This window comes from Lepisosteus oculatus, chromosome 4 (assembly GCF_040954835.1).
Source record: "Lepisosteus oculatus isolate fLepOcu1 chromosome 4, fLepOcu1.hap2, whole genome shotgun sequence".
Lineage (NCBI taxonomy): Eukaryota > Metazoa > Chordata > Actinopteri > Semionotiformes > Lepisosteidae > Lepisosteus > Lepisosteus oculatus.
Genome location: NC_090699.1, coordinates 45,782,251 through 45,807,674, shown reverse-complemented (window position 1 = coordinate 45,807,674; position 25,424 = coordinate 45,782,251). Strand labels below are relative to the sequence as shown.

Below are 25,424 nucleotides of genomic sequence, written 5' to 3'. Positions count from 1 at the left end.
CTTATTTCATTTCTGTAGTAATCCATATGCGTTTTGGGTTTTAATCGTTTAGCGATTCACCACTCCTGTGGGCAAGCAGGCTGTTACTGATGTAAAATATCACCGGAAAATCACTACTGAAGTATAATATTGTAGAATATTATGCCAACATAATCTTGAAAAATGACTTGGGGTGCTATGTAAACCTATCCTATTCTTAAAGTCTCAAGCTGAAAAGACAGATATGCAAACCACAAGGCCCCAGAGTCTCTTGTATTTGCCAGTTTTCTACCCCAGGGATGGCCTGTGTACTCTCTGGTGGACACTAGGGATTGTGGTGCCCTCTGGTGTACTGCTGTTCTCCGTGGCAACCAGTTCCCCATGGTCCCAGGTGGATGTGTACAGCATGTCATGACTGTGCAATTCGGCTTTCATGGTGCAGGTGTTTTAAAAGGCCGTGTGACTACAGTACATTGTGTACTTAAAGGAGCACCCAGCCAAGAGAGGTCAGTTTTCCAGTTCAGCTTTTCATTGACTACAGCCCAGTTGCTCACATTTATTAATGAGTTGCCATGAGATGGCTCTACTGCTGTATTTAAAATTCAACTTGAAACCTGCCTCACTGTAGCGTTTTAGCTCTAACACTTCATAGTGTAATTATGGTATAAAATAAGTTAAAGTGGTTGTGGAGACCGGCTCCAAGCTGGATCTGTGGTGACCTGAAAAAGAGGTTCTGAGCAAGTTTAAATATTGTTGAGGAACACTGTAGTCATGGTTCTCACTCATATAACTTCTGATCTATTCCAACAGAAATATTTCTCACACTGCTAGGTCCTATTAATCATCTAATGATGAACTGGAGTTTACTTGGAGAGTAGCAGACCTCCTGTCCTGGTCTGTAGTTCTCCTTGCTTTCCCTGCCAGCTGGTATTGTTTCCAGAGCGCTGAACAGTAGCCAGATTCATGCTTGCTTTGACGAGTGAATGAGTGATTGTAGAAACATACAGAGCAGTTCCCCTTTTCTCCAAGTGACTGACTTTTTAATTAACCTGTCTCACTGGGCTCTCTTTGTCTGTGGAATGGTGGTACGTCTGCACAAACATGTTCAGAGAAACTGAGAACTTCTCTGAATTGGAAGACAAGAGTTGAACCTGTGTCCACCCGCGGACACGACCTTGATGTAAACAGGTCTTTTCCCAGCTACAGAGTTTTTCTATGATTTCAGTAAAGCAGGATTAGAGCGAAATTATTTCCACCTTCAGTTTAAGTCTTGGAAAATGTTAGATGTTCTGGACAATTTAAAGAATCTGAAGTTTAAAACAAAGGAGGAGTTGGATATTTGGATAAAAAAAACATGGTCTGGAATAGGTGCACGCCTTTACTAAATGATTATGTCCTTGTTACTGGGAAAACTTTGTGAAGTTCTTTGTGGGACAGAATATTGGTGTATTTATAATGTGCACGGTGGGCTAGTGTCCAATACGTGCAGGCACTTTGTGCCAGTGTCCAGTAAGTTGCTAGGCTGGTGGAAATTGCTACATGTTGCTGCCTGTGGCTTGGAGATGATTTTGTCTCTTGATGCGTAAACCTGCCTAGCCTCTTTCAGGACACAGAGTCCCGGCTGCTTCAGAGCTGCAGTACAGTTCAGTTCAGGACGGTCTGCTTCCTCCTGCTTTCAGTTCAACAGAGCTGGACTGTACCAGGTGTAAAAAGCCCTTTGTTGGATTACAAGGGTGGAAAAAAAGGTGGTATTTACTGGTATTTCTAGTTGAATGTGTCAACAGAGCTTTTCAGAAGTACAGAAATGCCATGCAGAAACCTAAAAGTGTGATGCAATAAGATGATCAGTACCCCACCATTTGCCTTGGGAGAAAAGGCAGTAATATTTCTGAGTTTGAGCATATCTGAAATCTCCTTAAAGTGGTGTTTTGTTGATTGTATTTAATTGCTGCAGTCAAACTTTGTTTGCCCTGAATTAAGAACTATTCAAATCACGATGGTAAATGGCAAGAATGTATTTATTTTATTTTTATTTCCACTTGACATCTTTTTAAAATACTAATTAAGCTCTTAATTGTCATATCCAAGCAGTTGAATACTGTTGAAATTTCAGAGGTTTGGGGATGTGGCTTATTGACTCCCACAGGGCTAGTGGTAGAAGTAACAGAATGTTGTTGGTAGCCCTGATCAAAGACAATAGTTCTCTCACAGTCTAGGAGCCATGAGTGTTTCTGTGAGGTTTTTTTTTTCCTTTTTGAAAATGTGGCAGATACGCATGTAGCAACTCTGTGAAATAGGCAATTCCCAAGTCCTTTGCTGAAATTGAAGCTCTGGGCTCGTTTAGTTAGATATAGCCTCCTGCTGGAGTGGATGCTGTGTGACACGGTTGTATTTGCAGCACAGGCAGCAGGCCTTTCCCTCTAGGAGGTCTGGGATTTTGCATTCAGGGCAAGAGCACAGTGCCCCGAGATCCAGGAACTCTTCCCTCAGATCCAGTGTGCATTGCAAAAACTGCCAAAAGGTTTGAGCTCCTGGTGCTTGCTTTGCTACAGTATTTACAGCCTGAGCTGACCCTAGCGCCCTCAGACACATGCTGATGAATAAGCTGAAGAGAGGTACATCCCCACCCACTTCCTCCAGTCATTCATGAGACCCAAGTATCTGCACTACAACCAAAGAGCTTCATTTTCCAGCTGCACAGTGAAAATACTTTCTCTGCACCGCCATTCGTCATGATGGAGAATCTGGAGTTCTTTTTCGGGGTATCTGTTATTTTTTCACATGCCCTTTCTCTTTTTTCCCCAGATCATCAGAAACTGGAACGAGAGGCACGAATCTGCCGCCTGCTCAAGCACCCCAACATCGGTGAGTGTGTCCGTCCGCCTGTCCTCCCACCCTGCCTGCCGCTAGCTCAGCCCTGCTCTGAGAGGGGCCCACAGCCAGCTCTCAGCTCTGCCCAGCTGTCGTCCAGGGTTTGCAAATTGCCGTCATTTCCGAGAAAGACCAGCTTGGCTCTGAGGCTCGAGAACTAGCTTCACAAGCAGAGGTCATGCTCGGAGAGTATTTAGAATATGTCTGGTCTTGAGGTTACTGGCTAAAGTAATCACCACCGATAAGTGCAGATTTTTCACACAGTATGTTCAGATTGCCATCTAATGCGGAGAGTGACTAGGAAGTGTTTGGGTTTGTTGTGGGTAGAGTTCTTGCTTTCACTCAAAAGGACTTCAGCTTGGAAAGTGTAGTTTTGAGCAATTAATTCCTCACGCAGGAGGTGGCGAAAACTGTGGATATCCATGTAGGGATGGAGAATGCTTACAGGCATTTGTGTGTGACTTAGTCCAGTGTCTGTGGCCGGGGGGAAGAGATATAAAGATGGACAAAGAGGCCTTAGCCTTAGCCCAAGATTTCTGGCAGTGGGTGAGTGTAAATGGAGCAAGCCGGCGTACTGATTTAAGACAACTAAAGGTAAGTCTGTGTTAGGGGTAAGGCCACCTGCAATGCATTTTCCATTTTCTGCAGTATAAGCAGGTCTGCATGCAGTGAGGTCAATGAATGCTAAAGAAAGATCAACATTGACTTGACTTATTTGACATTTGCAATGAGTAGGAGTGACATGGACATTATTAAAAGTGTTCTCTTTTTAAACCTGCTCATAATTGTTGTTTTCCTTTCACTTTGTAAGACAGAGCTGTATTCTGTTTTTCATGAATACACATTTAATTTAGGGGCTTGAAAGTGTCCCTAAATTAAAACAAGAAAAATGGGATCAGTTTCTGTTTCAGAGGACCTTAGAGTAAAGAGGCACAGTTGCTACTGCTACTGATTCCACTTGCATCTTGTTCAGTTTTGCTTGGCATTCAACATCAGAACAGTGGGTTTTCAAAGTTAAAAAGCTCTAATTGTTTCAACCTCAATCACTGAGTAAATGTCAGTTTAGCCAACAAATCTGCTGCTCACCCTCGTCCTTGGTTCCAGGCACTGTCTGTCCATCAGTGGGAATTCCTCCTGGAACCACTCCTGCATTCCCATGCGGATCCAGGAATGTGGCTGCTGTGTTGGCAGTTCCTGGAATAAGATTGATATCGAAAGACAGAGTGAAATGGTTTTCTCATCTCCTTTGAATGAAGCATCTGAAAGTTACTCACAGTGGATATTAAACTGAGGGTGACATCCATCCATTCCTTCTTGCAGTTCATGGCTGTGGGGGAGCTGGAGCTGATCAGCAAGCAATGGGCACAGAGTGGGATACACTCTGGGCAGGATGCCAGTCCATCGCAGGGGACACACACACACATTCAGACAAGAGCCAGTTTTCCCAGACTAAAAAAATTAGTAGGGAGCCACTGGCCAAATGACTTTTTTTAGTTGCCAAACTACAGAATCAAAATAGTTCATATTAACATAAAAAAGACTTACTGTGTCCTCTGTTCTGTGCCTGTAGGTCTGTCCTGGTCACTAACCATCAAAATATCAGTGTCACTTGGCCATCCTGTATACTGAGGCCTCCTCTTCCTCTTGTTTGAGCTGAGCCAGCACCTCACACAGGGCTCAGGTTCACACTGCTCAAGTGAAGGGCCTTCTGAGCTGATCCTGATTAAATTCTGCAACATTGAGATATTAAGTGAATTTCATACTTTTGATTTAATTCTGTTTTGTGCAGCTGATATGGGTAGCACATGATCTGAACTACATGCCAAACATTCCTGAAATCTGTACAGTAAGGCTCTTTTGTCAAGATGGCCTCCCACAAACTACTGTAGGACATGTCTGCAAACTGGCCTTTAATGATCCTTTGCAGTCCCAGTTAGTGTTTGCGCTTTAAGTTAATCTGCATTTTTTTTAAATGTAAGATATCACCAGTTGAAAAAGCACAAACACCTTATAGATGTGCAGAGAATTAACAGTTCACTGGTGTAGTCAAGAACATGTGCTGTGCCCGTGTATTTGAGTGTTAGTTGACCAAGATCAGTAGCAAGCAGGGTACTACGATAACCAGGCCTAGAAAAGACAATAGCATCCATTGACTTTTCAGCCTGCTGTACTTTACCTTGTCATGTGCCAGAACTCTAGTTATAAGAGGGAAGAAATTTAAACCCATTAATCAGTATGCCATTGTTCCTATGGGTCTTAAAAAATAGTGCAACACTGATGCTGTGAACAGTGTTCTCAGTCCTGGTCCAGGAGTACACTAATGTCTTTCTTTTAACTGGGCTCTTAATCACCAGCGTAGTTATCACTTACTGATCTGCTTGCTTGTTTAGCATTTTTTGCACTCAGGCCTTGGTTTAAAAAATCCCCCAATACAGTGGTTCTAAAGCCAGGATCTGGGTCACTCATGTCTTTTGCTCTAGTGAGTCCTTAATCACTTATTCGTCAGGAGCTTTATCACCCTGCAGCTCACTACTGGCAGCCCAGTGAAGCTCAGCAGGTGTGAGCCTGGCCAGTACCTGGATGGAAGACCTCCTGGGAAAAACTAAAGGTTGCTGCTGGAAGAGGTTGTTAGTGGGGTTTTGTTCCTGCAGTCTTTGTGGGTCCTAATGCCCCAGTATAGTGATGGGGACACTATACTGTTAAAAGGCACTGACCTTCTGATGAGTCGTAAAACCAAGGTCCTGACTCTCTGTGTTCATTAAAAATCCCAGGGTGTTTCTTGAAAAGAGTAGGGGTGTTACTCTGGCACTGGGCTTTAATAATCCCCATCTATGAATTGGCTTCATCACTCTGTTCTCCTCCACAATGATAGCTGATGTGTGGTGAGTGTTCTGGCGCACTATGGCTGCCGTCGCATCATCCAGGTGGATGCTGCACACAGTGTTGCACACTGTAAAGCACTTTGAGTGGAGTGTCCAGAAAAGCACTATCTAAGTGTAAGCAATTATTATTATATTATCTGTCTGTGTAAAGTGCAGCAGAATATTGTGGATTTTACTTCTACAGCCCGAGACAGTAGGGACGGGTGGTTTTCCGCAGTTTTCTGCAGGCTGGGGGCAGCAGGGATGGGTGGTTTTCTGCAGGCCGGGATGGCAGCAGGAACGGGTGGTTTTTATCTCATTTTAGAGAGTGAGAGCTTGTCTAAAAATAGGCGCTGAGAGCACGAGCTGCGGGGGTGATGGAGGTAGGCTGGTGGCAGGGGCCGAAGTGTGGGTGGCATCAGAAAACATGGAATTAAAAGCCTGCCTGCCGCAGTGCTGAAGAGACAGCTGACAGGACTAAGATCCTCTTCTCCATGGAGGGGGTACGTTCTCCCCTCCACAGGTAGGCCGTGCTGCAGAAATCTCTTTCTGATGATGGAGCTGGTAGGGAATGGCAGAGGTCTGCTGTCTTGGCACTGTGTGATAAACCTGTTCTATTCTCTTCTAACCCTCAATTCTGTCTTTGTGTCAGTCCAGGTGCCCAACTGCGCTGTATCTTGTATCTGTGTCTCTCCTTGGCTCCAGACGTTTCTCTCTTGCTCATTTTCCACGTCCCGGTTTGTTCTCTGCCCCCTGGAAGCACACTCTCTCACCTCGCCTCTCCAAGCACTTGCTTGTCGCGTTTTCCGCTTCGACTGCAGATAAACTCTGAACAAAGGCAGCGGTCGGGATAGCTGAGCATGCATGGCTGCGGGTTTCTTGGCGTGCCTGGTGCTGATGACCCCCCCGCCTGCCTTCCCATCTCCCTGATGGGCACCCTTCTCTCCATGTAGCTCCTCTGAATTTTTCTTTTAATTACAGCTGGGTTCTGTTAACTGTGACATAACAAAACGGAACAACCAGTTTTAGGCAGAGCTATATCTGTTTGCTTGGCCCAGTGTGTGATTGCGGGGAACAGGGCTTGACAGTCAGGCTGAAGATCAAGCTGCAGCTGCAGGAGGGCTTTGGGTACTGCAGGATTCTCCCTGGGTGGGACACCCCTTTATACAGCTGAAGGATTGGAGCACTTGGGGTCTCTACCCCTCAGGTCGTGGCTTCAGAACCCTAATTATTCTGTTCTGCCCCCTAGTGCATTTGTTCAGAAACTGTGGTGGTAAACAAAGTAGATAACAGTTTTCTCTGTATGTACGTGAGCAACACTCATCATGTTGGAACATGAACTGAGTGGGCTTTCATTTACTGTTGATTGATCTTCCTACCTCCTTGACCAAAGCTCAGAGGACCTGCTATCCTACAGAAGGCTGGCAGGCTGTCCTTGCTTTTTTAAGCCACGTGTGCTGACTTCAGAAGCTGGCTTTGGGATATGCACCCCTCTGGACAATACTTAGGGATGTGTGGCCAGACCACACTGTGTGGGGGAGAGGTGAACAGTGCAAGACCACAGGCCCTCCCTCTGCAGGCCTGGAGCTGTACTGAGGCCCTGTGGACAAGGTGTCCCTTTTCGTCCCAATTCTGCCACATCCAGTTCAGGTGTGACTTACTGATTCATCTCAATTCTGTTCCACAGACAGGGGTGCAGTGTGTTGGCTGCTGGATTTGGGTTCATTCAGCTGGTTTTGGCCTGGTGCTCTTGTTTCTGCCTATACAGATGCAGCCATTCAAAGTGCGCGGTACAGACACGTACCAGAGGTAATTGGCTACGGCATCGCGCATTGTGACGCATGATGACGCACGGTACCGCGGTACGTGATTGATTGACCGACAGGGGCACTCGTGGTCCGTTGGTCTGTCGTAGAAAGATTTACAGTAAATGTCTTTACTGTGCCCGTTTTAGTATTGAATATTTATATGGAATTTTACCACTGAAGGGAAATCTTAGTAGCTGAGCATAAAAAGAATAGGAGCATACTGTAATGCGTGTGAAGGCCATAAACAATATTAATTTTGGAACATAAACATGCAGTATATGGCTGGTCTTGGTACTTTAAAGAAAAAATACACACCAGTATTCCATTTCTCCCTAAACATTTTAAGCATCAAAGTCTTTAACAAACGAGATACCGGAGTCAACAAGCATACTTTTAGAATTCGATCATGTTGTGATATTTTGAAATATAAAAGTCAATTGATTGTCTGTAATATTGCTATTGTATTTTTTCGAAGAAATGTTTGTTAAAAGAAAAGTCACAGCGCCAGCTGGATTTGAACACACAACCCGTGACTTGGTAATCAGGCACGTAGACCAGTGGGCTACAAGGGAAGTTGCATGAAGAGAGAGGCGAAACAGCCCTACACAGCCCTGTTATAGTACACGAATATAATCATATTGTTATTAATTTCTTTAGATGCGCAATTCCATATTATATTAGCAGAAAAGCTTAAAACTACCACTTTTTCACATGTTAGTTAAATACTTCAATGCTTAAAATGTTTAGGGAGAAATGGAATACCGGTGTGTATTTTTTCTTTAAAGTACCGATTCCTGGAATCTGACTGGCTGACACCCTTCTGATGTGGTTCCATAATATCTGGTATACGGAAAAGAAAGCGTTGATAAAAAAGTCTGGATTCTCATGTATCTGATACAAGTATCTTTTAATACAGTCTTTGCTGTGCTCTTGAGGATCCTTGTGATATTGTGAGCTCTAGTCGAATGATAAGTGTCACATTTTAAATAATTTTCGTAGTTAGAAATTATGAAACGCCCTGTTAAAAGCAAGGGAGTTTTTATGTCTGTTGAAGTAAAAGAAAATGCCTGACAAAGTAGGGCTTGGACAGATTCCAAGTGCTTGTACAAATGTGCTAAAGAAATTATACTTTGAGTCTACAGCTTGTCCAAAGTCATTCATTATTAATACTATTAGTAATATCTTCGGTAAAGGCTTTGATGCATAAATATTTCTGATAAAGGTAGGTTGTGTACTTTTGTCCAACTGAGCAATCTTGCTTTCATAAAATATACCAACATTTTAATGACTGATGATTAACATGCTGTAATACACAGTTTAAATTTAAAAGCTCAAATGCTGTACATGAGAGGTTAAGCTTTATTGGCTCCTCCTGGCGGTTTTACAAGCTGATGCCGGATACTTTCCGGCATGACGTCAAATGACGCGATTAACCCTGTGATACTGCATGATACTGCGACACGCCCACCGGGGTTACTGCGAAATACCCCACCCATTTTGAATGGCTGCATCTGTACCTATGTGGCGTCAGTGTGTCAGTGTTGTGCGATAAGAGCCACTGCTGCTGCTGTAGGATGGCAGTTGTTTCATGGTTTGACTTTTAATTAAGGGACTGTCATTTGATCTGCACAGATAAGCTGTTCTCCTTCCAGAGAAATTATTTGAAGAAACACTGGCTTTAGCTAAATTCGACCATGCTGCAGGCTGTCCATCAAGGAACATTGTCCTGTCGTAACATTCAGGTGAAATAGGGCCTGAAGCTACCTGGATCACCACAAGTGCAAGAGGAACCCCAGAGAAAAATTTAGCTTTACAAGCTCATAATTATTCCAGGAGATTGTCGTGGATTTTCATTTTATTCAAACCACTCTTGGCAGATAAGCTTGATTAATGGGGAATGGCAATAAAGTACTTGACTGGGAATTATCAGTGTTTATTGTTCTGTGGTTATACAGGGTATGCAAAATCAAATGTACGTCATTCAGCACGTGGTGTATTCACAACAATGCACTGACTTGCCCTGGCTGGGATAGCACACTGATAGAGCTGTTCTCTCTTGCAGTGCGACTTCATGACAGTATATCCGAGGAAGGCTTTCATTACCTCGTCTTTGACCTGTGAGTATCCCTTGAGTCTCTGCCTCTCAAACACGAGGCCACACTGCAGCTCACAAGCTAAAACACTGAGCTGAATCCTTGGCACCCCGTTCCTCAGCTCTGATCGCTAGGCCGCAAAGCCTCCATTTCCTTCCCTTGTATACTCATTAGGCTATTTGACCCTCTCGCACGTTCTCACTGCCTTCATTCAGAATCCCCCACTAGATCACTCCAGTAGATGCCTTCCTTCCAAATGCCTCACCTCCATAACTGTGACCTTTCATATCGCTTTAAAACCACGTGTTTGTCTACACCAGTGGTGGCCAAGACAGGCACCTGAAGTCCAGGCCATTAGAGTCTAATTCTTAATTAGCTGAGTGATCTAGAGCACCTGGGTAAATTAACCAACTTAACTTGATTGGGTGTCCTAGAATGACGTGGTATTCAGGTGCCGAGGCCAACCCCACTCTGTCTAAACAGATACACTCATGAATTCCCTCATGAAGAACCGAGTGAAGAAACGTTGAGGGTGTTGAAAGGTCTGTCCCAGAGCAGAGAGGTTTATTACAGCGTGGCTGAACTTCATTCTGTTCAAGCTGCTGTGAAAAGGCCACTGTCAGAGCCAGTATGACATATTGAAGAAGGGCAGGGGCACTGCAAGGGAGGGTCCAGTAGTAGCATCTTACTGCTGCAGTAGGCGTGGCCCCTTTTACATGTTAGATGGACAAAAATTGCAATTATAAAATGACAGACGATTTTTTTCCTGAACTATTCCCCTGATGTTGCTTTCTTTATAGCTGTATCATTTAAGATCTGTGTTCCACCAGCTGAATGTGAATAGCACCATTGTAATGCACTACGACATCTTCTAAAACATATCAGGATATCTTGTTCGTTTTTACAATTATCTAGGGATTAGAACGAATATAAGGCTCCCTGACTCGATTCCACTGAATAACCCATGTGAGCCTGCGGTAGATTCAGAATTGAAACCATAGCCTGTAGAAAACTGTCTGTTTAAGCTCTGGCTGTGAATGTGGCTAACCCATATCAATGATCTTGATCCAGTGCACCTTTTGAGAGGTAAGTAAATTATGGTGATGTCTGTGCTCCTAAAAAATGAACAGAAAATTAACAAAGAACTGAGCCTCCTTATAAACCAGGTGAGCGGGGAAGTGTGGCCTTCACCTGACAATCAGGTGAAGCTGTGTTAAGCTACATTACGCATCCTAAACCAAGTGCTGAGCTTCCACTGAAATAACTAGCCTCTGCACAGTATAGCCCTTCCAGGCAGCACGTCTATGCTGCAGCTCAGGCCTCACTTATAATCTGTTACACTTAAAGAACAAATTCATCCAAACATTCGTCTGCAGGGAAGAAAAGGTGTCTGTTCCTGGCTTGTGATTTGGTAGAAGCAATTTCTGTTGCCATGAGAACAGCCTGTTGACCGGCAACAGGATTCAAAGTTTTTTTTTTTGCTTTTGTCTCTGAAAGAATGGTACTGGTATTGTACCAGCTTGTAGTTTGTGGGAGGGATTGTTCCTTATTAAGATGTCTCTGAGAAGGTTCTGCACCAGCCTTTCTGTGCATGAGCCAGTCGATAAGATGACAAACTTGACATATTCTGCTCCTGATGTTGCCTTCCAAACAAGAGTCTGCTGCAGATAAGACCCAAAATGGATGAAACTGCTATGAAACTGGAATCCTCCTTCTTTTCCTGTGATATTGTGGGGCCACGGCCACACTTCCCTTGGCTCCTTCAGGCTGTCTCTCACCTGTTGCCTCTGCTGTGTGCTCAATGTATGGTAACAGTGTGTGTGTCTCCACAGTGTGACGGGAGGCGAGCTGTTTGAAGACATCGTTGCCAGAGAGTATTACAGTGAAGCTGATGCAAGGTGGGCACTGGAATTTACTGTTGCTATGGTTACCTCACTACTGACTGCAGACTGCAGGTCAGAGCTGTGGGAGATTCGGGCCTGCTTATCCCTCTCTTATACACACACACACAAACATAAAACAGCATGAAAAAACAGTATTCACAAACCAGGACAATATTCCAGTCAGTTATCTACAGGTTTACCTTGTTTGCTAAAAGCAACAATATAAAACTCTGGTGACGTTAAAGTCGTTTAAGGCATCCAAACGGTGATGTTTTTGTAGAGTTGAAGCGGAAAGATAGACACTCGCAAAAGGCACAGATGAGTCTCTTCAGATGGCTTTCCTCAGACGTCAAAGTGAACTGCCATTTTAATTTTGGTACAGAAAGGCCACTGGGTGTTTGAAGTTGTGGTTTTATTACAAAACATTTTTGTTCATTTAGCCATGTGCTTTTCCATTTTTTGCACATTATTTTGTGATGAAAATTGCCAATGGAGATCTTCGGTATGCCCTTTGCTCCCACCTCTTAAACTGCTGTATCTCCTTGTTGGTTCAGATTTGCCACTTGGAAAATCACTGTCCTGGCTTGACAGTGCTGTTCGAGATGAGATGTTAAGCCCAGGACCTGATACTGGTCAATTAAGGTGCAATAACACTGTTCATAAAAGTTGATCCTGGTTAAATTCCGCTCTGGGCTTGTACTGTCTGGCTTACATAAAGAACATTGGTTTTAATTCTTAGGATTATGCTAAAATTCATTAAATCAGTTTGAATTAAATATACAGTGGTGTGAAAACGTGTTTGCCCCCTTCCTGATAACACAAGTAAACACAAAATGCAGTTTTTAAATGAAGGTTTTTATTATTAAGGGAAAAAAAATCCAAACCTACATGGCCCTGTGTGAAAAAGTGATTGCCCCCCCCCCCCTGTTAAAACATAATCAACTGTGGTTTATCACATCTTTGGAAAGCTGAGTTCAATTTCTCTAGCCACACCCAGGCCTGATTACTGCCACACCTGTTTTCAATCAAGAAATGACTTAAATAAGACCTGCCTGACAAAGTGAAGTAGACCAAAAGATCATCAAAAGCTAGACATCATGCTGCAATCCAAAGAAATTCAGGAACAAATGAAAAACAGAGTAATTGAGATTTATCAGTCTGGAAAAGGTTATAAAGCCATTTCTAAAGCTTTGGGACTCCAGCGAACCACAGTGAGAGCCATTATCCACAAATGGCGAAAACATGGAACAGTGGTGAACCTTCCCAGGAGTGGCCGGCAGACCAAAATTACCCCAAGAGCACAGCGACAACTCATCCAAGAGGTCACAAAAAACCCCACAACAACACCCAAAGAACTGCAGGCTTCACTTGCCTCAGTTAAAGTCAGTGTCCATGACTCCACCTTAAGAAAGAGACTGGGCAAAAATGGCGTGCATGGCAGAGTTCCAAGACGAAAACCACTGCTGAGCAAAAAGAACATAAAGGCTCGTCTCAGTTTTGCCAGAAAACATCTTGATGATCCCCAAGACTTTTGGGAAAATACTCTGTGGACTGACGAGACAAAAGTTGAACTTTTTGGAAGGTTTGTGTCCCATTACATCTGGCGTAACACAGCATTTCAGAAAAGGAACATCATACCAACAGTAAAATATGGTGGTGGTAGTGTGATGGTCTGGGGCTGTTTTACTGCTTCAGGACCTGGAAGACTTGCTATGGTAAATGGAACCATGAATTCTGCTGTCTACCAAAAAATCCTGAAGGAGAATGTCTGGCCATCTGTTCGTGACCTCAAGCTAAAGTGCACTTGGGTTCTGCAGCAGGACAATGATCCAAAACACACCAGCAAGTCCACCTCAATGGCTTAAGAAAAACAAAATTAAGACTTTGGAGTGGCCTAGTCAAAGTCCTGACCTGAATCCGATTGAGATGTTGTGGCATGACCTTAAAAAAGCGGTTAAGGCTTGAAAACCCTCGAATGTGGCTGAATTACAACAATTCTGCAAAGATGAGTGGCCAAAATTCCTCCACAGCGCTGTAAAAGACTCATTGCCAGTTATCGCAAACGCTTGATTGCAGTTGCTGCTAAGGGTGGCCCAACCAGTTATTAGGTTTAGGGGGCAATCACTTTTTCACACAGGGCAAGGGTTTGGATTTTTTTTTCCCTTATTAATAAAAACCTTCATTTAAAAACCGCATTTTGTGTTTACTTGTGTTATCCTTGTCTAATATTTCAATTTGTTTGATGATCTGAGACATTTCAGCGTGACATGGTGCAGCACCCTGGGTCTTGTAATCATGATTGGACAAGAGCCCAGTCTCATCTCCGTTGAATAAAACCATTGCATTGCATTGCATACATTAGACAGTTCTGAACATGTGAAAACACTGCTTCACTGCTCTACACAGAAAGAGGTAAAAATGAGGTGTGGCTTACTTTTCATTTTTTTAACAACAATTTAAACATCTTTTAAAAATCCAAATTGCTAGGCTCTTAAAAAGCAATCGATGTGTTTCAGGCAGCATTCGCAGGAAGGGGTAGTTTGTGTTAGCATGGCGTGGCGACGGCGCGGGTGTACATGGGGGCGGAAATGGAATTAGAATGTCCAACCATCATGTTATTTCTGTGATTTGTCACTTGGACTTGGGTGAAGGAGTTAGTCATCCTCCTGAGGCCGCAGCAGGGAAATGGAATGTGAGGTGCAGCCTTCTTATGGCCACACCCCTGCAGTGGAATTCAGGGCAGCAGAGGACCGCAGGTTTGAAGAAGAGCACTGAGGCCAGCAGGAGGTGTGGTAGAGACAACCGAGGACAGCACAACAGTGAAAGACGTATATCCAGCGCATTTTATCTGGACCATTCGTATAGAAATTTAGAAAACTAGTAAAAGTTTGTCTTATTATACAGTGTGCAATATGCTAATATAAACAGGTGCAGAAGTAAATTGGAAAATGTGAAAATCCTACAGATGGAAATCATTGCTTTAGCCCACGGTGCCTGGTGTATTCCCTCCTCTCTTGCTGCATCTTCCTCTGTCTGGGAGCTTATTCCAGACAGGGGGGCTGCGCCGGGCCGTTCAGGTCACTCCATTCAGCTGCTTTTTAATACTTTTCAATAAAACGAGCTTTAAGAGCTTGGTGTTGTCGATGCTGCTGGTTTTAATACAGCAAGCTCTACAGGGCGAAGGACCCGACCTGACCGTGGGACTTACAATTTTCAATCCTGAGCTGAACGGTGTTTTTTTTCCAGATGGAGAGAGGATAGGTGCTGGTATCAGGCTAGCTGTTGTACCAGTGCAGTAAAGTGACCAAACCCCACTGCAAGGCGATAGGGTACACGGCACCCAGCCTTTCCACCCTGGAATAGCGGCCAGACCATTCTTCCCTTTTTTTATAATATACAGTATATTACAACTGTATAGTATATTATAACTGCTACAAGCCACCCCCATGCCTGCAAGTCCCTGAAGATGGTAACTGACATTAAGAGATTTGTGGAAATGAAGCAGTACTGCTTGCTTGTCAGCAAAAATGGTGTTTATTGGAATAATGAAAATTGCCACAGGCCAGGATTTTAAAGTTTTTTTTTTTTACATTGGCTTACAGTAGCTATGTTTTAGGATTGAAATTGTACTTGCAATATGTGTGCTTGAAAAATCACACAATGATAATTATACCTATACGACAGCAGGGACCAACAGAAGACATCACAGCTATTAAATTTCATTAAAGACTCTCATGCCTACATAAAATCTCTAATCAGGGATGAAATAATTCATGGTCTCTTTACACAAAGCCCATTTTTTCCCCCAATTAGAGACAGTTAAGCCACTCATTGGTAAGGTATGTACACGGTCCCCTCCAAGCCTAAACCCCTTCTGTATTTTGCAAAATGCACTTGGCCTACCATCAGGTCTGAAGCAAGGTCTCGTCAGGTCATGAGGCTCTGCTGTAGATGCCTGCGATTGTTCCATTTGTTCTGTAGTCCGTGTGTATTCACAGAGCCCAGCTCTGGCCCAGTGAGTCCCACCGTCGACCCACTCCTGGGTCACTGAAACCACTGAGCTGGTGTTGTGGGACTGTTCAGGATGCACACGTGTGCCAAGACCCGTACTTGAAGAAAATAGCCTCACCTACCCCCAGCCTAGTGCTGGGGTATAGCAGCTACTGACTTCCTCCTGTGTCTTGCCACAAGCCAGGATGTCACAAAGCTGGTCGACTGCTGTAAGGCACAGCAGTGTAAAGAGATTATTCCATTCTTCTGTTAAAGTGCTCTATGCATATGTAAGTTCCTTGCCTTATCTGAGGTATATAGTGGAAAACTCACTTGTCCTCTCCCTCATTGAAATCTAGAGTAAACCTTCATTGCTTTACTGTGACCAAATTACACTGTTGATTATGTTCAAAGAGCATGCATTTAAAATGCACTTAAAGTGATAAAAGGTGACTGTTGGAAAACACTCGCTTGTTGGCCTCAGTTCACCAGTCCAGTTCTGCACCACAGGGCTCAGGAAAGAGAGTATCTCTTTCTTATCATTACATTAGCGGTCAGTGGTCACCCAGCATGACCAGCGGCCATGTGAGGAGACACTCCTGCAGCTCCGCACACGCCCTCAGGAGGGACTGGGAGCACAGCTCAAACAGAAAACCCACTGGTTATACCCTGCCTACCACACCTCAGGAAAAGTGTCATTAAGAATGTCTATAACTAAAATACAGCATTGGAAGGGCCTCCATAGCCCTGCTGTCCTCTTGTGGTTGTGGCCCTGTAGGAATTGGGAAAGGGGATGGAGTGGTTGAATTCCCTTATTCGGCCCTGTCTTCTGAAAACAGGAATCTGATGAGGTGTAAACGTTTCTGGGAGACTGCTTTCTCAGAACTGGGAGAGAGAGAGAGTCATTCCTGTTTGCTGGGCACGGGCTCTAGTGACTGTCTAACGGGATGGAATGCAGGATGAGGATTTTGCCAAATTTGGGAAAAAAATAATGCTTTTCTCCCGATAACTCCAAAAGAAAACATTTGCAAATATTTTAGTCTCTCTCTTTCTTAACCTCACTCTCGCTCTGTTCTCTCCCAGCTGTGTGTGCGCTAATTACCTTTCCCTTCTCCAGGCCTGTTCTTTTCTGATGTGCTGTCTGAAAATGCTTGCATGTCAGAACAGTTGCACACTTAATTGTAGTTTCTCGTCCTGCTGTTGTATAGTGCGGTAAAGCACTGTCTTGTAGCTCTATAGGGGAATGCTGATTTTCAGTTGTGAAGTGATTGTGTACCGGTACCAGGGTAACCATTTGTGATGCTGGATGATAATTTAGGCACTGTACCAATGCTGCTCTTTAGTGCGTCTTGTCCACATCCAGCTGAGGGCAGGCACAACCCCTGAGACCTAGACTAAGGCAACGAGTAAAGGAAAAACAGAGCAAGTGTGGTCACTGCATGATCCCACAGAGAGGGGCAGTTCTGTGGTGACATTTGGTGAAAACCTCGAACGTCAAGCGATCGTGGAGTGGCTTATAGAAGTGTGTTAAACACCAGCAGCAGCAACTGATAGGTGCACAGCAGAACTCCAACCAAGAGCCCTGCAGAACTGCCACAATGTTATGTGACTGATTAATACCTGCAAGAGCTCCACACAACAATTCAGGCAACATGCAGATACTGTATATACTGTACAGGTACAGAAAGAAATGAGTGAATTTGAAAATTCCACAGATGGAAGTGCTCATTTTGACCCGCAGTGCCTGGTGTATTCCTTCCTCTTTTCCTGCACCTCCTGGCGTCTAGTAGCTTATTCCTGACAGAGGGGCTTTGCAGGGCCTAACTCCATTTGGCTGCTGCGAGCTCTCCCGTGCCTCTTGCCTGTCATTTACAAGTGCTGATGCAGGTGCTCCTGTTTCCACAGCCAGTGTATCCATCAGATCCTGGAGAGTGTCAATCACATCCACCAGCATGACATCGTGCACAGGGACCTCAAGGTGAGTACCCATCGCCACGGCAACCTCACAGATTAAGACTGCATCACCCATCGCCATGGCAACGCGTTGCGTCACATTTCCAGCAGCCTTCACAGGGGACTGATTGCTTTCTGATAGAAGGCAATAAAGTGTGTCTGTTGCTTTGGGTGCTAAAGGCTCTTTCCCCAGAGTAATCGTGCCTGCGCATTGGTATTTGCTGTTTGGCTAGTCAGTCTTCAGTCTCGATCTCATCCATTTGTACTTCCTGGGTTTCTCTTGTAATCTGGAGGTCATACTGATTAAACCCCTGTCCTCACTGCCTCCCTCCCCCGGCCAGTCGCCAGTGCAAGCAACAGGAGTAGACTTGCATTGCACAGCAGGATTCAGGCCTTTCAGGTTTTACAAACTACAACTCAGTATCGGTAAGCCTTGCTGCAGGACATTTCATTCCTTTGCACATATTCTGCTTATATTGACATTGAAGGAATTGAGGTTTGCTGTTTCTGCTCCTTCGGCATCAGTGCGGAGTGACATTACATGGCTCAGACACTGCATGGCGCGGAGCGTGGTGGCCCTGCCCGAGTCGACATGCTTCCTGCGTCAGTGTGGGACGTGAGCTGAAGGTAAAGAGGGAGAGATGTAGCAGGAGGTTGCCATGGCGATGCGTGACATCACAGCTGCGCCAGCCCCAGACCTCGGGGGGACTCATTATGTCACCTCCAATTCATCATGACGGCGACGTGGCTCCTCACTCCCAGAGAGGGCTTAACAGAATCGTCACGTGTCCGCTGTGCAGCACACCCCCAAGGTCACCCCAGTGCAGTGGGTACATAGAAGAAACATTAGATACCACTCTCCCACTGTGGTGTTTCTTACTTTCTTCCTCTGTCTTCCATTTCTCTCGTTCTCTGTCTCTTGCCTTTCCTCAGGGTGAAAGGGGCCCTGTCTCTCTGGAAATGAAATCCAGATTCACTGTTGTGCTGCTGTTTGTTTCCTTTCAGGTGTTTGTGAGCTGCAGAGCCCGGGGTAAATTTTAGATTGGGAGTTGCGGAAGCAAACGTGTGAAAAATGAAAGTGACCTCTACTCTCCTGGTGAGCTGGATGGCTTCAGGAACCCAGCTCTTGATCTTGGCTTCCTGCAGTGGGAGAATTTGTCGTTGTCCCTGTTGAATTTAGGGTTAAGACCTCTGCTTGATCAGTTGCTTGAGTTAGTGCATTCTGAAAATATAGTTGAAAAGCTTAGGAAAAAAGGCCTTTTTAATGTCTGAACTGACTAGCTGAATGTTTTTCAAGTACAACGTTTGAGTGCTTTATTTTACCTGGTAAGGCATTTGAGAATGAATTCTCATTTATGATGTTAGCTGGAGACCCATGCATAGAGTAGGGCTTTTACTTGAGCACTCTTAAATTAAAGCCCCTTGCTCAAGACAACAAACAACTGTGTCACCTGAGATTTGAACTCACAGCTCTCTGGCTCATAGTCCTGAGCACTAACCACCACTCTGTGGCTAACATTATCATGTGTTAGCCCCTCAAGTTTATACATGCTCCAGTGCTAGATGGTCTGTTAACATGTCTGAGTTGTATAGTTTGAGAAAGAAGAAAGTGAAAGAATACTGAACAATGCAATAGAGCAGAGCCTATGTACAACAGAAACTTGCTCCTGTTCTAGGATGAAACTGACCTCCGGTGGGGGAAAGAGGAGGATCACTTATACCACAGGACGGTTGGAAAAGTGCTCAATGTGGAGAAACCGGGTGCATAGGAGTTTCAGATTTCAGCACTTGATCGGCGCCCTCTTGTGTTTCTGAGTGAAACATCACTAGTCTAAAAACCAGACTGGACTGCAAGTGGGGCCTGGTGGCCTGTGTCCTTTCTCTAGTCAGGCTGTCCTCTGCGCAGTGCACAGGCGGTGCCACCAGACCGAATTAAACCTTGGTGTACTGCACAGCCGCCACACAGGCTACTCTTGAGCTGGGACGCGTTGGTATTCTCGCCGTGGGCCATGATGTGCTGGCACGCCAGGCCCTGTGAGGAGGCCAGCCGCACTGCGCAGCGTGTCCGTCCCGAGTCGCACTGTAGCTGTGAAGGGCAGGTGTGAACGAGAACAATTCTTGAACCCACTTCCTCCTCCAGCCCCTCGCGGCCAGTCTCCCCAGCCATCTACACTGTGGAGGATGTGTGATCTTGCGCCGTGTGGCGTCTGTGCGCACTTTCGCTTTTGCTTCTCTCTCCCGCACTCGCAGAACGTGCCTCCTCTGTGCACTTCCTCGGTTCACACTTGAAACCTCAGCCCGGACACTTGCTCCGAACATTGTGGTGCTTTTATAATAAATCCCTGGCTTTTGTATTTGCTAAAATGGCAGCTGTTTCTTGAAAAAAGCCAAGGGCAGCAGCTTTAAAAATAGGGCTGGGTAGCTTGTTCCACACTCCCACCACCCTTTGTGTAAAGACGTCATTTTTAAATGCATTTCCACATACATTTGCTCTTGTTAACTGGTTTGTATTTCAAATGCTGATTCTGAAAAAGCCTGCTGGGATGATTTTGGCACTGCTTTTGAGAATTCTGAATACCTGAATAAGATTCTGTGTTCAAGGCTAAGATGGTCCAGGACCTTAGGCCTGTCTACGGAGGAATCCTGATAAATTCACCACTGTGAGGATCCGAGAGTGACAGGCAGCTGTGTGATTGTGCATAAACTTGTCTTCTTCTCTTTCAGCCTGAGAACCTCCTCCTGGCCAGCAAGCTGAAGGGGGCAGCGGTGAAGCTGGCTGATTTTGGACTGGCCATCGAGGTGCAGGGCGACCAGCAGGCATGGTTTGGTAAGCGCACATCCATCTTCAGCACCAGCGGCACTCTGTGTAAACCTACAGCCCCTACTTCAGTGTAGCAGTGCTCTGTCTCCAGCTGGTGCTGCTACAACGGTGCCTTTCTAGCAGGCCTCAGTGAGATCAGGAAATGCTTAGTGCTACACCTGGGGAGTCAAGGACAGAAATGGTTCATCAGGGTGCAGTGGTGCCCAGCCCTGGTACTGGAGGAACACTGTGCTTTCTGGCTGTTGCTTCATCTGAGCTCTTAATCACAGGCTCATTGATTTTAGTTTTCTATTTGAGGCATATTTGCAAACTGCTTTCAGCCTCTGAAGGACAAATGGCATCTGTAATGGGTATCAACCTTGTAACAACGTCTGAGTTTTAGAACTGCCTTGTTTCTGGTGTGCTGCCTGAAATGTAACCAACTGGACCTGCAAAAGGAGTAACCACTCACTGTGGGGGTTTCTGCTACAGTGTCCTTCCTGCTTGTGCCTGTTTGCTAACAGTTGATCAACTAGCAATAGCTGTTCAGTCCAAAATGATGACTAGCAAGTTGGGGAGAGACTGAGTGAAATTCTGTGTGCTAAAGCTGATGGAAACACTACTCCTGAAATTGGGGATTTTTGACAGTTAAATAATAGTTTAAACAAGTGAGCAAGTGAAGCACTGGAGATCAGTCAGCACTGGAGATGCAGAGCGCGGATGGAGTGAAAACCAGCAGACTGCGGGATCCACCACCATATTGAAATTAAGATTCTTTAAAATACTGGAATGGCATACTTGCTCTTGTAGTATGTAAGTGTATATACAGATACAGGCAGTATAGTGGCGCAGTGGTTAGGATTGCTGCCTTGCAACTCTGGTGCCCTGGGTTTTATTCCTGGAGTGCAATCTGAGTGGAGTTTGTATGTTCCCCCCATATACATGTGGTTTCCTCCCATTGTCCAAAGACGGACAGGCAATTTAATTGGCTTCTGGGAAAACTGGCCCTGCCGTTAGTGTGTGTGTCTGTGGCCTACGATGGTCTCGAATCTCATCCAGGGTGTATCCTGCCTTGCGCAATTTTTCAAGCTACTATTTGTACTCATAAATACCAAGCCATCATTTAACTCCTCACATATTTCTGTGAGAATGTGCTCAATAGAAGATTGCAGGCTTCGAAAATCTGGTAGTAGGATTAAATGCTCAGATCTGAAATGGATCTGCCCGTTTTTTACTATCAAGAGCTTTGTCACATTTCTTCGAAGTGACAGCAGAACGGTGGTAGGAGAATCTGTGGCTCATCTCTTTACTTGGCCTCAATAAACCTGCTCCTTACTAAACTTCTTAATTGGAAGTCTGCTTTTCACTCTGTTGTCATGATTGTCAGTCTGCCATATGCCACTTTAACTTGTACCACGGTGAAGTTTGAGAAGTAGGACCTAGAGTATTTCTTATCTAATGTTCTAGCTTGTATTTCAGCTCCAAGAAGTGCTAATTTTAATGCTACTTATTATACAATCATCCTTTTGTTGTATCTTCATCTGAATTAGTTAATACAGCTTAGGCATAAAGGCATGTACTGACACTTAACAACACATCTATTGTATTCAACAGTATCACAGATGATGTGCCATTAAATTAAAATGATTATTAGAACTCATGGGTCGACAGAATAGTTTTGCTTTGTTTGAAGGAATGAAAAATACTATAATCAGGAAATGAACAGCTGACATAAAAATTGGATAAAAGGAATAAATAAGATAAAAGTAGTTTGCAGTGAGCACATAAATATCACTTCCAGATCAGTGAAAGAAAGCGTCCAGTGTGTTGTCTGTCTCCGTGGTTTACCTGTTCTTCTTTCATGGAGTGACGTTGCTGTGTGAAAAACAGCCCACATGAAGAAACACTTCCTTCTGTACCCACGCATTTATCAAATTGCAACAAATCTTTTAGCCTTGAGGTGTTGAGTGGGAATAATTATCTTGCTCCATTCCAAAATTCATCCAAACACTTTTCACTGCAGTTTTCTTGTGCGTATCTGTCCTCTTCAGATCTACATTCATCACATCATCAAGTCTGAAATACTATCGATGCATACTTGTTTGGAGTAGAATATCCTGGCAGCCTTCAGAGATCAATGAACAGGTTGAATAGAACATGTTTTTGTTTTAATTTTTCTGGTTTTAAGTGTGCCGTCAGTTTTTCAGAAAAAACAGTGAAAGTTTTAACAGCAAGTCTGTACCTGCTGTCCCAGTGCCCTGTATTCAATGTTAGATCAACCAAGCTTTGACATTGAATGTTTTCAGCTCTTTAAATACCGCATTTTGGTCTATTTATTTTCTACAAATACTGGGATGTAGTGGATTCAGGAGACAGGTTTTTGTGTAGTTCATTCTAGAGTAAAACACATGTTGTATATAAAGTATTTTGCTGCTTGGACAGTGATTAATAGCCTCTTTCACAATTGCTATAAGCTTATCTGTTTTGGGGATATTATTGCCTCTATATTGCCCAGAGTGTCTGCTATAGGCATTTATTGTGAAATTTACAGAATTTGGCAAAACAAAGTCTCACATAATGTCATTGTATGCCTTGATCATGTAATTGGCACTGTCTGAGACAAATCCAGTCATGTTTATCAAATCCACTTCAACGCATTTAAGCATTTCACCACGGAGTAATTCAGAATGCAGATTAACACTGTCTGCTAGAATAGTTGGCAGTTCACTGGTACTTGACTATTCCTGGTAGAGCCAATGAAATGTACATTACATAGTGATCTTTCTCACCTGTAGAGTCGTTACTGTGTAGGTGATTTGATGAGTTCTTAAATTTTGTTATTGCGCAGAGCAACAGGCTCTAGTAAACCCAACCACTGTTATGGCGAGTTGCTGTCACTGGTAAATCCTGCTGTTGACCTCACGTTTGTGCCCAGTGGGACAGGAGTATTCCACATGTGTTTGTTTTGACAACACCGACAGGCAGTGCTGATCATGATCATTTTGCCCACGATGGGGTGCTTCGGACCCTGAACAGAATTTCAGCGCAGCAGCTCAGTGGCCTTCAGTCTTGACCACAGGACTGCGTGACCCTCTTGGGACACACCACAGACCCTCACCAGGTCCTGCAGACACGTTCCGGCAGCATCAATGCCCTGCCCACTTTCACTCCCCGGCAATCGTGTGGTGCCCTCAGCGATGCCAGCAGGTTCAGTGCCAAGAAAGAAGAGATGAGACATTGGTGCAGTGTGTGTGCGCATCTACTTGGACGCCCACGGAGCATTTCGGTCTCCTCTCCTGTTCGGCTTCCCGGGCCGATTGCCAGTGTTCTCATCTCCCGTCACACACTAAATCATACAGGGCTGGTGCAGAGTCACTTGGAACACATCCAGGTTTAATTGCAAAAATGCCCAAAAGCAGCAATGTTAAATCCTATCAGTGTTTGTGAGTTTGTTTCCTGACTGCTGCGGGCTGTGTGGTCAAAGCTTCAGTTCAGTTTTGTTTCCTGAGGAGGTTAGGGCTTTAGCCTTGTGAAAAGCCAATGGAAAAAATACATAAATTGCAGCTTGGCACATCCTGTCTCTGAGTCTTGATCCGGGATTCAGTACAGAACTGTAGAGCTCTGATCTGCCAGGGAGATCACTGGATACTGCCATGTGTGTTACAGTGACAGTGCGTTAAATCACAGCCTCATTTCTGAGACGTTATTTCACTTGATTGATTTGTTTCATCGACTGATGTGCCAAATGCCTTTATACAAGGAGGTTTACAAGGCCTTTGATAAGAAACCTTGTGCCATTTACAGATTGTTGAGGGTAATAGGTGAGAAGTGTGCTCAGATGTCACATGTCATCCCAAACCAACCTATAGGACTGGTGCCATGCAGGATGGCACAGAATGGGTTGTGGGGCATTCCAGTTACATGGATTGGCACAGACTGAAGCACTAACTGACCTGCTGTTCTCTGCTCAGGTTTTGCAGGCACCCCTGGCTACCTCTCCCCCGAGGTCCTGAGGAAGGACCCTTACGGCAAGCCAGTGGACATCTGGGCCTGTGGTAAGTCCTCCAGCGCTGCTCCACATGTCCCAGCATGCTTTAGGGCACGGCCTAGTGCTATCTGATGCTGCTTGTCCATCTTCTGTGTAGGTGTGATCCTCTACATCCTCCTTGTGGGCTACCCTCCCTTCTGGGACGAGGACCAGCACAAGCTCTACCAGCAGATCAAGGCGGGCGCATATGACGTGAGTATGGGCTTCCCACACGCACACACTCGCACAACTAGCACAAGACTGCTCTTTAAAAACCAGGGTCAGTCATCCTGCAGCCCACCTCCCAAGCAAATCTCTTCACTAAATGTCCAGCTGTAATCTGAGAAGGTCAGGGTATTTCCAGGAACAGTCTAGGAAGGCCAGAGAAAGTGATCTTGAGAACGAAGCTGGAAGTGTCAGGACTTTAGGACTTTGAGACCTGGATGGAAACATTAGGTGACATTTTTCTTGTGAAATTATTATTATTAGGTCTAAGACTTTGTTTAGACTTCACATTGAGTCCCTTGTTTTCAGCATTCCTGAACATACGGTAAAATTAGACAAAGTGCTTTCAATGTGTTTTGAGTTTCAAAAACAATACGGCTTTTTTAGCACCTTATCAGTGTAATCTGTGAAGTGCATATCCATGTCATTTTGGATATGACTTTCCCTCTCATGACCTCTTTCTTTTTTCTGTTTCTTCTCTGTTTCCTGCTCTTAGCACCCTTTTTTGCCATTGTAGACTTTGCCGTGGAAGTCGTTTGTGTGTCAGAAATGTTCAGTAGACAGCTCCAAAACATTACAGGATGCCAGTCCAGCAAGACTACATTTTGCAAAGAATTTAAACATTTCACAAACCTTACCCAGGAGAGTAAATGTTGGTGAAATCCGTTTTGGTAACCTTCTCTTATTAATGAGGTCTCAGTTAGAAGCAATTTGTCTGATTTGTGATGAAAAGAGTCCTTTCTGAAATGGTACATGCCACACAATGGCTTTATTTCAGAAGTTTGTCTTTACTCAGATTTTATTTTTCGTTGGAACAGAAAGAGAAACAGAAACAGAAAGGTTTGACCCATCTAGCTTGTTTGGAGGTTAGAAGCTAATTGATCTGAGGATCTCATCCAGCTGTTTCCCAAAAGAAGGCAGAGTATTGCTTCAA

At 44.5% G+C, this 25,424-nt stretch overlaps 1 protein-coding gene across 15 annotated transcripts in view; it reads left to right on the top strand.

The window, feature by feature from the left end:
• Positions 1-25,424, top strand: part of LOC102691337 (calcium/calmodulin-dependent protein kinase type II subunit gamma) — a 111,753-nt gene that overhangs the window by 44,925 nt on the left and 41,404 nt on the right. For all 15 annotated transcript variants that reach the window (XM_069189281.1, XM_069189283.1, XM_069189284.1 and 12 more), the window contains exons 3-9: positions 2,785-2,844; positions 9,582-9,636; positions 11,445-11,510; positions 17,391-17,463; positions 20,163-20,265; positions 24,210-24,293; positions 24,384-24,478. In XM_069189281.1, coding sequence (XP_069045382.1) covers positions 2,785-2,844; positions 9,582-9,636; positions 11,445-11,510; positions 17,391-17,463; positions 20,163-20,265; positions 24,210-24,293; positions 24,384-24,478 — 536 coding nt within the window. The remainder of the gene's footprint in view (positions 1-2,784; positions 2,845-9,581; positions 9,637-11,444; positions 11,511-17,390; positions 17,464-20,162; positions 20,266-24,209; positions 24,294-24,383; positions 24,479-25,424) is intronic.